Here is a 13,526-nt window from a genome sequence, read left to right as displayed (position 1 = left end):
TAACGCTTGCATGAAGCACTCTTTATTTCAGGGGGCTCAATTATGAGAGTGCTGCTCTAAACAAGTTAGCGGTCAACCTGTTTCTTAAGAAAAAAAGTCCACAAAAATATAATTACAGCAAGTCGGACGAGTTCGCTTGCTTTAAAAGCTCTAAGACAAGTAAGAAATACTGTACTGTATACAATGAGACTGATTGGCAAAGTACCTTAAGCATACATTTTTATTTAGAAATGAAAAAAAGTCTCCAAGTCAGTCTGTAAAGTATATACAAAAACGATTTCACAAGCATCAGTGAGTAGCGGCACGCTCGCTCGGCTTTTTTCATTGTCCATTCCGTCACTCTTCGTCCAGAAAATACGTAAGATTCGTGTCTTTCTGCTCAACGGGATGAAACCCTGGGGCCCATCCTGCTGACATTTCCTGATCTGGGCTCTCATCAAGGCCGAAGGGGATATTCCCAATCTGGAGGATGAGCGTCGTAAATAAGATGCCCTCTTTCGGCACACCTTACATCGTCTCCACCATCATTCCTCCACCTACAAGAGAAAAGAGAAAATCAAATCGCCTGTATACAACACCACGTATTATTATTTTTATTTCAGGAAGCAGTGTACTTATTAAATGGGTTATTGTTATCAGGCTAAAATAGAAACAGCATAAATATTCGTGGTTGGGCTCTGTATCTCTCCGATGTGTTTTTGGGTTGTACCGCGTGTTACATGTCCACCGCAACCTAAAACATACAAAAACAAATAAACTGGTGTTAAAGGTGACAGGTTGGGGTTGATAGATCAGATTTAAAGGTAAAGGAGGTCTCAGTGTAAATGCTTACCCCGAGCTCTCAATACTCTGATAGTGCACTGTCTTTGAGTTGTACGCCTTTTGGCGTCATCTGGTCCAACACCAATGGAGACTAGGCTCTAGGAGAAGCTGTCTCGGGTGGGGACCAATCAACTTCAAGGACAGTGCATATCATTATCATCATCAGAGTTGTTTCTTTTTGTTTGCATTTTGACTGCTTGTGTTGTGGTTATTGCAAACATGATGCCTTGTATAAAGGTGTCAGTTTTTGTACCAGTTGAAAGGGTAAAAACCTATTACTAGATCAGATTTAATCCGACGAGTGTAGGGTTTTTCAAACTCCAGTCCCTGTAACCCACCATGGTCCACTTTCTGTTTACAAATCTCAGTTCTTATACAAATGAAGCTATTACATGCCGCACGCGCCTGCCGATTCAAAATAAGGTAGCGATCTTGCGTGTGGATTTTTTTGGAACAACTTAACCCATTCCGACGACGTACGTGTACGTCATCCATTGTTATTGTAGAAAAAAATATAATAACATCAGTACCAAGGCTTCCACAAGGATATACGGGGAGGGTATGTGGCACAGTTTGGTGCCAGCAATCAGTGCGGTTGTGTTGCTACAGTTCTTTGCAGTGAGTACAATGTCCTTAAAAACAGCGGTGCTATGCCTCTCGCAATCAAATTAATGCTAACCGCTTGCGCGTTCCCGAGATTCAGCGGTGAACGAGACCCACCCTGCAACAGACGTCTCGGAACGGGAAAGGGTTAATTGGCATTTCAACAAATAAGATTGGTTGCTGTGGAAAGGTAGGCTTAGGCGACGCAGACTTCTGCTCCGCACCACCCCCACGTGTGCGTGCGTGCGCGCGTTAGCGGAGCGTACCACCGGAAGACTCAAGCTTGTCCATAAGGTCCCTGCCCTTACTGCTGCCGTCCAGGCCACGGCCCTTGTCCCCCTTGGGCCCCTTGGGTTTTCCCGGTGTCGGGTCCTTGGTCTTCATCCCTTTGGGTCGCCCCGCCGGCTTCTTCTTGCTCTTCCCATCACCCTTGACGCACAACAGCGGGTGCAGCTCTGGGCAGGGGGAGCAGGGGGAGGTGAGAGGGCAGAGCTGCGATTGTATTTGGTCTGCAATCACTTCTTTACAGCCATTCTCAAGTTACTATCCTAAATGCCCCTATATTCTGGCACTTCCAGATGTACTGCATGGGAGTTGCAGTGTTAATAATTAATGGTGATGATGATGGTCACTCATTCTCCACTGCTGCCCCCACGATGGTCTGAAATGTCCCTCGCCCCAGCTATCCGTGCTGTCGATTCCCTACTCCCCATGCAATCAAGGGTCAATACCATCTTACCTTACCCACCTTTACCTAAAATGTATAATAGCTGACGAGTCTAGACGTTAAACCAGAATTGGGATTTGCTCATCCAAAACGATTAACCTGAGCAATTGGGAGAAGATAAACATTATGGTGGGAGTAAGTGAACCCATGAGTCAACCGCTGTTAACTTCCTACAAAACGGTACTCACTTTATTGACTGGAGGGGATGAAAGGCGATCCCTGACCAGGATTTGAATTTACAAGCGTCTAATTGAAAGTTGTGCATTCTAACTACTGCCAACCTGGGCAATGAGACAGCAAGAAGTGAATTAATGTCAGCGGTGACCATCAAAACAGGCAAATGAGTGAACATGCTAGCGAGGAGCGTAGCAACACCTGAGCGAGTGAGCATGTAAGTGAGCGAGCGAGTGAGCATGTGAGTGTGCGATCATGCATGCGAGTGAGTGCGTGAGCAATTGACCGCACAAGTGAGTGATCATGTGAGTGAGCGCGCAAGTGACTGAGTTAGTGAGCGCACCTTCAGGCGTGACCCCCTGCAGCTCCACGTTGGTCGTTTTCGTTTTTTTCTTCTTGGGCGAGAGCGGCCCCTCCGACGACGCCGGCCGTTTCTTGTCCTGGCTGCTTGGCTCGTCCGCCCCGGGTGTCTGCTCATTCACACGCGCAAAGAGATGGACGTCCCCGTACATCCATCAACAGACTGATGAGCAATTTCTGCTACACCCAGACCACCAAACCGCTCGCTTGTTTGCTGCCGGTAGTGTGTTTCCTATGTGCATTGCTCTGTTCAATTGAGCTTTTGAATTGTGCTGGCGTATAGGAATCTGTTTTATACTTGTGTGAGGTGCGATGTCAATGAATATGTGAGGATGATGACACACGGTAGGGAAAATAAAGAGATAGGAGTGCAAGCTGCCCGCAAGGGTTGGTCAGTTGGGAGCAACACTGACCGACAGGGCGTCTGGAGGAGGTCCGTACGGGTTCTCCTCGGGCTCCTCCACCTCAGGCGAGATGGGCAGGTAGAGCAGAGCGTGCGAGTCCTCCGTCTCCTCGTCGCTGTGCGACAAAGGCATCAATGAGGACGGCGTCAGAAACTCGGAGGTCACGTGACCGACTAGGGTACGAACGACTCGGCAAGGCAAGACGCTATTGTGTTATGGACAATGAAGACGAGAGCCAAAAAATATCACGTACATTATATACCTATCCAGTGTGTCCCATGCCATCTAGTAAGAGTTTGAAGCTTTGTTCACGAAATAAAAAGACGCGAAACTTGAATTTCATAAGCTTGCCATAGCAAGATCTACAAACATTACTGTATTTATTTGAAGCTTTCGTGACTGCAGGAATTACTCTTTGGTTCTTTCGGTAAAGTCACGTAGAAATAAAATAAATTTAATAATAGAATACGACGTTTCGATTGCAACACAAGCAGAAAGAGATACACACACAGACACACTCCGTGTCTGTCTATGTGTCTCCGTGCCTGTGTTTTGTCTCTCTCAAATTTAGCAATCTTTGGAAGAATGTAATCAACCAGGTAGGGTGTTGACTGTTGTGTTAGCCGACTCTCTGTGTTGTATTGCATTATACTTCTAAGTTTACTAGGTTTGTTTTCTCATTCATGCCTACCTGATGACGGTTGCTTGTGTTGCAATCAAAACGTCGTATTCTATTATTTAATTTATTTTCTTTCTACGTGACTTTACTGAAAGAACCAATGAGTAATTACTGTATTGTCACTACTGCACCTTTTTGTGGAACACAGTTATTTATTGACATCACTATTGCACTAAGTTCGTGACAACACTCTGGTACCTAAATTTTGATTTAAAGCTTTCGTGACTGCAGGGATTCATATTCTTGGTTCTTTCGGTAAAGTCACGTAGAAGGGAAATAATAAAATAATACAAATATATAACAAAATTTTCTTGCTTTGGATTTCACACCTGATGATGATTGCTTGTGTTGCAGTCGAAACGTCGTGATAATTTTAATTGTTTTATATTTATATTATTTTATTATTTCCCTTCTACGTGACTTTACCGAAAGAACCAAGAATACTCTGGTACCTGTGTCCTCAGTCACTTTAAAGCATTCTTGTTTTTCATGAACTCATGTAAGACAGCTTGGAACAGAGCCGAGGTGCGAGTCGCAGAGTGATATTCGTTTTCTGGGTCGAGTTTTTCTTTACACGAAATCCCCAACGTCAACATCTCATTCCCCTGCTCTCCCTCTCGTGTGACATTTATTGCCCGACTCCCCCCCCCCCCCCTACAAACTCAGATGCATTCCATTGAGTGAACGAGCCACGGACTCCACGTGCAAACAATTTTTAAGGCAACATTTTCCTTCTTTAAAATTACATTAATAGTGATTGCAACCAGTGATCCTACAAAAAAATGATTAACAAAACACAGCAATGAATGTGCACCTGCTGCAGAAGGTTGCTATGGGGTCCACGCTCGTCACATCCACCTCCTCATCCTCCAACGCGTCGGCTCCTTGAAGGAAAAAAAGTGTAAGCGGCACGAAACCTCAACCTTCAGCAGGCCCAACTGGGGTTCTTAATTTAAAAAAATATTTAATATAAGTGATTTAAAATAATACTGGATGTTGTGTAAAGTTGTGAGCTTGAAATCATCATAATCTTAGAAGCACGAAGCTCCACCTTGTAGCATTTTGTCCCAGAGACATTTCCCGTTTAGCAGAAGGATGATCAATTCTGGAAATCATTCGTGAAGAGCCATTTTTCAGGTGATTCTGAAATTTTTTATTTTTCTGTACATTTTTACAATGGTCTTTACTTGCATGCAAATACAAGAGATGATAATAGTTCTATATAAAAAATTCTAATTTAGATTTATGGAGCATCTACATGCAACCACACCTGAATGACACTTGCACAAATAAGGAGACATGCGCTCACATTGTTTCGGATGGAGAACACAATGGCTATAAAGCTACAGTGCAGGAGAAATACGATAGCGTGGTAAAGATGACAATGAGGACATTTCCTCGTGAGAGACAGTCACGGGCGGAGTAGAAGAGGAAAGCCTTAATCCTGGACTTGGACAGGTGGAGACAGGAGCGCACGCATCCAGGGGGAGGGAATTCCAGACTGCGAGGGCAGCGTAACGAGCGGACAACGATTAAAGGGTTTGCTTCGGAGGCTACCCGTCATCTCGGGTTCGCTTTTGTCCTCATCTTCGATGTCGAACTCCGACTCCCTCTCCTCGTACTCCACGTTCTCGTCCAGCTCCTTAAAGTCCGGTGCGAAAGCACTCCAGTTTTCCTTGCCACGGAGAAACACACACCCACGGGCATTGCGGCGAACCCTACTTCACTTAGTTGCGCTACTGGCTCTGACTGTAAGCTGATGTCGCGCTATGCGGTGCTGCGTAGTGGTAGTGTGTCAGTCGAGGCTGGGAACGTACCACTTGATTCTGGGCCCATATGGACACCACGCCGCTCGATATGGACGCTATGATTGGTCGTACGGGATGCCACTGCGCAGAAATTAAAATAGCACAAATAAAATGTCAAAAGTATTTCCTTGCAAGACTCCTATGCAATCAATTATTTTACTCAACGTCACAACAGCTTCATTTGGCTGAGTGTGCATATGTGCACACGCACAGCCCATTTTGTCAATCCACAGCTGGATGAGTGCCTCTGCACACCATGCGGGTTGTTGGGGTTATTTAACCGTAACTCACCACGCCGTTAAGTGCGGATTGGTGGAGGAGGGGAGCACAGGCGTGGAACACACAAGCAGAGTGCAACAATTTATTTTGTTGCACTGCCCTCTGCTGTCAGCAGTGGATTTACCAAAAGGCTGTACATGTACAAAGTGAGCTTAATAGCCGATTACAACCCCGCAAATCGATGAACTGTCAAAGCCCCCCGCCCCCCGCCCCCCACTCCACCCTATTGTATTGCAATGAGGCTTGGCATGGCGAACGAAGGCACCGCTGTTTGTTTGTCCGACACTTACGGCGACATCCAGCAGCAGTTCCCCGCGCGTGCCGTGCAGGATCTTCACCAGGTTGCCAATGCTCTTCTCCCAGATGTAGAGCGCATGCTGTCTTGCTGAGCCTGCGCAAATGTACTCGCCGTCCCCCGAGAAGCAGCACTTCTTCCACGGTGTCCTGCAAACAGAGCAAGGCAATGCGGTGGTGTGGTGTGCGTCATGCGTGGTGGTGCAGAGAGTGGGGGAGTGTGCGGGGAAGCGCGTGGTGGAGCGTGACGGTGGATGGGAAAAAATGTGGTGCGTATGGTAGAGTGTGTAGTGGAGTAGACAAGTGTGTGGTGGAGTGTGGTTGTGGATGAGAGGGGATGCGGTGCACATGGGAGAATGTGTGGTGGTGCATGGGGGGAGTGTGGTGCATAAAGTGGGGGAGTGTGCGGGGAAGTGCGTGGTGGAGTGTGACTATGGATGGGAAGGGATGCAGTGCGTATGGTAGAGTGTGTGGCCGAGTGGGCGAGTGTGGTGAAGTGTGGTTGTGGATAAGACGGGATGCGATGCACATGGGAGAATGTGTGGGGTGCATGGGGTCTGTGTTTGATGAAGTGTAGTGATAGATAGTGGAATAGGGGTGTTATGGTATGTGGTGATCCAAGGGAGGAGTGATGGTTAAGTGTGATGGTGTTTGGGTGAGTGTGTGGTGGTGTTTATTGTAGTCAATAGATGTGTGCTGTGATGTGCGGTGGTACGTGGGAAAGCATGGTAAAAACGGTGATATGTGGAATGGTGGTGCGTGCATATGTGCTTGTGCGTGGGACAGCGTTTGGTTAAGTGTGGTGGTGTACGAGGGAGATGAGGGTGGTGTAAAGTGAAGTATGGTGGAGCGTGCGGTAGTGCACGGGGTGTGTGGCGGTGTGATCGTGGCGTGTGTGGTCAGGTGTGCTGAAATCCGCAGTGGAGTGGCGGTAGTGGCAAGGCACCTGTTGACCAGGTCTTGAAGCTTCTGAATGGGCTCCGGCTCGCCATCCTTTCCACACGTCAGGATCTCCAGGCTGTCGTACACCCTGATTATCCGGTCCGCCGTGTTTATCAAAAAACAGCTGCTGTTTTAACATGAAAACACACGAGGCCAGGACAGCATTAACACCTGATTCTGAATACCATGGTGGCTGAATGGCTCAGGGGTTGCAGCATTCAGCCGGTATCACTGAGATCCTCGGGTTGAATCTGGGTTTCAGATATCCATGATTAAACCAGGTTTCTAAGTGTAGCGAGATGGTGTCAATTTGGGTTTTCAATGAATTTGTTGTCAAATAAAACTCCTACAATGAAAAAATATATATTTTAACTGCCACAAAATTAACATGATCATAGCAGGACATGCGAGACAATTCCTCGCCCGTAGTGTGTATGAGAAGTAAATTGAAAACAATCTCTGCAAAAATTGTGATAGCTTATTCCACAGACCATTCTCTAACACACAGGGTGATAGTATGCTCTCACGCACAGAGTTTCTGCATTGACACTTCAACTCATGACATCACACCGATAATACACCTGGAACTAATTTAGGAAATATTTTTAACCACTACAACCTGTGCTGCGCGATGTATCAGCTAGCCGACAAGGGAGATGATTGATGCCACTCTTAGCAGCTATGACATCGAACACCTCTCACCTCCCCTTCCGTGCAAACTCGATGGACTTGATGGCAGTGGTGTTGCTTGTGCCCGTCGTGACCCTGAACGAAGCCACCAGGTCCTGTGTGTCTGTTTTCAGCACGAGAATCTGGTGGCAATGCAAAGTGAACACAGTTTGAAGTGCAAACAACAACAATTGCATACAAGCGCATGCTCTACGCGTCTGTGTTATTATTATTATTTTTTAAACAAGGTTTCCTTTTTTGGTGCTGTGATCGGTGACTGGCTTGACAACATCAATTCAACTGCACTTGAAAACCTGGGTTTAATCAAGAGACAGCTGGAATCCGGATTCAAAGCCAGGCTCGGTGTTTCTGACTCAAGTGTAAATAATCTGCCCGAGCCACTACCCGGCTCGGGCGGGTGTTTTAATGAAGCTGGAAAAGCAAGTCACGCACCTTTCCCTTGGCGTTGCCGGTGTACATGTACTCCCCTCGCCGATCAAACGAGGCTACGATGTTGAGGTCAGAGTCATCGTCGACGGGAAGGCACACATGCTTGGAGTCGGACAGGGTCAGCAAGACAGGCGCAGACTTCATGGGGCACACGAGTACTCGGTTCCTTTAAAACACACACACACACACAAAATAGATAAATATCTCCTGTATAGGTATACAAACTGCTGGGGCAAGTGCTACGTGTGAGTATCTCTGAAGACCGATATGGTGTGCGAGGAGAGATTGTGGCCAGCACCATATGTAATAGCGTTTATCATTTAATTGCTGTTATTTACGCACTGCGCCAGATACTAAATTATGGCTGGATCGATAAGAGGGGAGACCCATAGGAAGTTCTAATATCACGAGCCACTGATGTTAACAGAAGCTGGGATGAATTAAAGTGTTTTTGTTTACATCGTATCTTCGTTTGTGCAATCCATAATTTAGTCAGTTTGAAATGGTTTCAAATAGCGTTACATTGTTCTTGATGTCACCCAGGTCACCCTTGCAAAAGAGGAATGCTGTCTCATGTGTCTCAATGGGTTTATTTCATCTCCTGGCTATATAATGCCCGAACCTCTGCACCACCACTCACCATTTCACACACATAAAGACAAAAAGAACCCGCATGTAGACTATAACAGATTGTAGGCGCAAGTGCTGTTTGCGAGCATCTATGAAGGCCTGCGTAGCACGCAGGGGGCGGTGTTCATCAACACCATTCTCAGCCGCCTTTGTCTCCCCAATACTGATGTTTACATACCACACCAGTTATTCATTTAAGGCTGAGTCTACCTCGGCAAAGCTCAGGACACGCTTCAAATATTCACCGCTGTAATTGGTCGTGAGCAGGAATCAAACTGAGGTTGCGGGGTTTGTAGCGCATGCATAACTCGAAAACACTGTCAAAACATAAAGCTTTTAAGTACTTTTACAGCAGACAAAAGCGCGAATAATTCAGAAATGTGCACAGACATTGGCTGTTATTTTGTGATACTCTGAGTGGCGACTGGGGACATGAGACACCCATAGCAGCAGTTGGACGTAACAATGCATAGATGAATCGATTAAAATTGATTTGCACTCTAATGCATTACATCATGCGTATGAAAAGCAACTATTTACCATTCAAACACATTAAATGCAAATTGTTACGTTGCTGGCAGCAGAGGGAATTGGAGAAAAATTAATTGCTCCCAAGTCTACATTTCCCACCTTCACCAACCCGCATTGACCAGCGTGAAGTGTGGTCAAACAACCCCTTCCTCCGTGACCAACACGGCGTGAGGAGGCCTTCATCTAGTGTACATCTTTTAGTGGATTGAGAAAGCACTGTAAGAATGCAATAAAACAGCACGAGATAGATATCTGTGGTATCTTCCATGACACTGAGGCCAATCGAGTGACTTTGCACAAACAAAACACACGCTCTGTCAAACACCGTGTTTCGATCTAGACTGAAGACTTACTTCATCTCTGAAGCCTACAACTAATAAATAAAAAAAGATACTGTACATCTGCATTTTTTTATTGCATACACTGTATTGGTCGGAACATTCTAACTCACGTGTAAACCGTCTTCAGACGGTGCCTGCATATAACGCGACGAGAATGGAAAAAGTATAGTGAGGTAGTGAGATGGGGGCGATTCGCGCTCGCGGGAAAAACTCACGGGTCTCGGGGGTGGAACTGGACTTTGAGAATGGGCACGGGGAAACGGAACCTCTGCTCGCAGTCGCCGCTCAGCACATCCCACAGCGACACCATGTTGTCTGTAGATGCGCTCACCAGCTTGTGTCCATCGCGACTCCAGCTAGCGTGGGGGTGGGGGGGGGGTGAGAGTCGTGTGTCAGTGAAGACGGAAAGCGCGCGAGGGTTCGACGCTTTGAACGACTGTGATAATACGGGCTGCCGCGATGTGGCAATAAGATGCATTGTACGATAAACAGGTCCACGACATTCGTACGGTGAATTTTTCTAATGGTTGCGATATTGTGATTGTACTTGCTCCCTAATTTTTTTAATATATCACTTTCCAAAAAACACAATGTATGAAATAGCAAACACAATAATAAAACGTCTCAGTAAAAATCTATTACCAATTAAAAATGCTGCTTTATGGAGTAATTGACAGAATAGTGACAACATATTTCCGTAATTATTTTAATCATTAAGAACTGTAGAGAGGATGTGGAGATGGCTGAATACAAGAACGGTACCTCTTTCTGCATGGGAGGCGTAGGATAAATATGAAATGCTGATGATGTAAAAAACGCCAGGAAAAAAATCAAATGCAACTTAAATGTTAACTTCACCAAGTGCTTGCTCAAAGACAAAAACAGTAACTAGGATCCGCGAGCGAGTAAAGTAACGACCGTTACTTCACCGTTAACTTGTCAGCAAGCGGTCCGGCTGGCTAACCACGAGTTTACGAGCAAAGTCCACCCACCACAGCGAGCACACGGGGTGAATGTGAGCGCTGATGATCTTGGCGATGCCGCGCGTCAGGAAGTCCCACACCACGATGCGGCCGTCGTTGCACCCGACCGCCAGCAGCGTGCCGCGCCGGTTGAAGGCACACGTGAGCGCCATGCTGATGCAGTCCAACGTGCCATCTGCCTCCTGTGTCACAGAGTGGGTCGACCGGTCACGGTGCACCAATGAGGATTATCAAAAATCACCTTTTAAAAAAAAATTCAAAAAGAAATTATCAGTTTACCGATCCTTCACCAACCCGCACTGACAAGCGTGGCGAAGTAAGGTCCAACAAACCCCATGACCGACATGGAGTGGTGAGGCCAATGGGTTGCCATGTGACGAATCACATTGGAACACATACGTACCAATAGGTTATAAACTCAAATGCCTGCTCCGATGAGTGTAAACATAAAACGTATTTAAATCATTCCAAAAAAATGTTAAAGACAATTTACATCTTATCACCACTTACCTCAGGGTAGTTTTGGCCAAACGATTCTGAAAATGAAAAAATAAAATACAATTAATGTACACGTACACAGCCAATACCACAGATATCACTCAAAACATGTTCACCAAGAAACACATCATCAACTATGACCAGGGGTGGGCAACCAAAATAACAAGACGAGCTATTTTTGTCGAATTTTGGTAAAAAGAAAATTATATATTTCAAGAGCCGCAATGCATGTGAATAACTTCATGAAGCAGTCGTTATAGAGAGGCATGCGGCTCCGGAGCCACAGGTTGGGAGACTTATATTCAGCAATCCATTGCTGAATATTGGTCCCCTAAGTTATCACCATCTCTCGCGAGCCTACGAATAATCCACCGAGCACCTTGACCACGAGCAGCATTGCTTTAGATGTTGATTTGTCTTGACAGTTTTTTTATCAATGAGGCAAATCCTGAACAATTCATTGACTAAATAACTGAAACGGACTGCTATCAAGAACAGGTCCCACCAAAGGGCACAGCCGTGTTCCTTCCCAGGTTTAGCTCCTGTTATAAATAAGGAAGTCAAACTCCACTTAATCGACTTAAGTGGTTTGTTGCCAGTGGTAAGGATGTGGGTGGAACAGCGCAGCTGAGCGGACATACTGACCAGCACCTTCACGTCTGGACCAGTCTGCATGACAATTCGATTCCTGTCACTGCACTGCTAGAGGATATTAAAGGTCCAGCACCATCATTAACTTGTATGAGTTGGTTGTAGGTGACCCGCTATTATCGTCATGACAATAGAATACAGCCACAAAAAGCAACAACGCAATGGCTCCTACAGTAGAGTAGAGCACTCAGTTTCTTACCCTTAAGTTCAAGTTTCAAGACGGTACTTGACTATTTGCGATACAATTCAACCTAAAGCGGATAAACCTTAGCTCATTTTTTGCATATAGCGGTGGATATACCGTAGCTCTCGACGAGAGCGTCACTCAGCAGTGGGTAGATCATGGCTGATGATGTTTCCTTACACCAGCAGAGGTTAGACCATGCACAATGATGATGTGGCTCGGCGGTGCAATCGGACAGTTGAGAGTTGGGGGAGTGTCATCCATCCAGGGGGCGATAGAATTGGTACCACTTTGTGATTGTGCTATGGAGAGGCTCGCCCCCGCCGTGGTAATGCGGAATTTCCACCACTGGCTCGGGCCTATAGAAAATAGATGAGCATTGCATCAATGCTCATTTTAGCAATAAACTTAATTTTTTTCTATTATGATGGGGAAGCCGTCAGCCAGCAATCGTTAGACAATGGCTTATTCCTTCAAACAGCAGTGAATAGACCACAGGTCATGATGACGCTGCCATCATCTAGCAGTGGACAGACCATAGCCGACGAGTTAAGCCTTATTCATAGACTAAGGCTCATGATGATACTGCCCATGGCATCATTCTGATCATCATTCTGATGAATCCTTCGTTCCGAGTCGGATAGAAAATAGCCTACAGTGATGATGAAGCCTTCACGCAACGGCGGAAAGACCACGGCTGAGATGAGGGCTCTATGCAGCAGTGGATAGAACATGACCGCCGAGGAATCCTTCACGCAGCAGTGGACAGAGCATAGGCTCAAGGTGATGCTAATGAACCCTTAATGGAGCGGTTGCTAGGACCGCGAACGGTGAAGATTGTGAAGGTTGAAGACGCAGGCTCGGCTAGGCTCGGCTAGGCCGCAGGGCGCGCTGGGCCCGGACTCTCACCCAGGAGTTCGAGGTTCATGGCGAGGCGAGGCGCGTCGCGTCGAGGTCGCGGTGGCGTCGAGTTGACCCGGGCGACGTCGTTGACGTCTGTTGCCCTCGACTCTGGTGGAAGGAGGGGGGTGGGTAGGGGGGGACGCACGAAGCGGAGATGGAACGCCAAGCGCGGGATTTCTGTTTGGTTGGGGCTGGATCGATTACGCGATTCCTTGTTGAAGACATTTTTTAAAAATAGATTCTGGGATGGTGGGGAGGGTTACAGGACGTGATGGCGAAAGATTTTCGAGAGAGATGGTTGACGTTTGTTATGATGGGTGTACATTACGTGAACACGTTATATTTTGGCTCAATGGGGGGGCACAAATGAGATTGAAAATAGAATGATTTTAAACAAGTCGATTCTTCACGATTATAGCGGACGATTCTCGGAATCGTAGAGTGGCGTGAATCGTTACGCCTCAATGGGAATCGATAGTCACCGATTCGCAGGGTCACGATTCCGCAAACTGCAGTGATAAAGGCGCGGCCCGTGCAAGTGCTTGCTAGCGGGCACTGCTCCGGAAGAAACTCCACTAGAGGGAGCACCAGCGG

The 13,526-nt window shown here is 46.5% G+C and overlaps 1 protein-coding gene across 1 annotated transcript; it reads right to left on the bottom strand.

Annotated features, from left to right (window-relative positions):
- On the bottom strand, positions 1-13,078 carry RBBP5 (RB binding protein 5, histone lysine methyltransferase complex subunit). Its single transcript, XM_061567218.1, has 15 exons — positions 12,939-13,078; positions 11,207-11,232; positions 10,706-10,878; positions 9,929-10,069; positions 8,215-8,377; positions 7,795-7,904; positions 7,097-7,219; positions 6,147-6,300; positions 5,587-5,658; positions 5,327-5,444; positions 4,584-4,653; positions 3,100-3,205; positions 2,670-2,796; positions 1,692-1,880; positions 1-536 (listed from the first exon to the last, which is right to left on the bottom strand). Exons 1-15 carry the CDS (start codon positions 12,955-12,957, stop codon positions 508-510), a joined length of 1,620 nt encoding a protein of 539 aa, XP_061423202.1. The 5' UTR covers positions 12,958-13,078; the 3' UTR covers positions 1-507.
- Between the last annotated feature and the right edge of the window lie 448 nt (positions 13,079-13,526).

This window comes from Lethenteron reissneri, chromosome 38 (genome assembly GCF_015708825.2).
Source record: "Lethenteron reissneri isolate LAM-NWPU_2019-01 chromosome 38, ASM1570882v1, whole genome shotgun sequence".
Classification (NCBI taxonomy): Eukaryota; Metazoa; Chordata; class Hyperoartia; order Petromyzontiformes; family Petromyzontidae; genus Lethenteron; species Lethenteron reissneri.
Note: the sequence above shows the minus strand (reverse complement) of the source record. Positions and strands in the feature narration are given on the sequence as shown.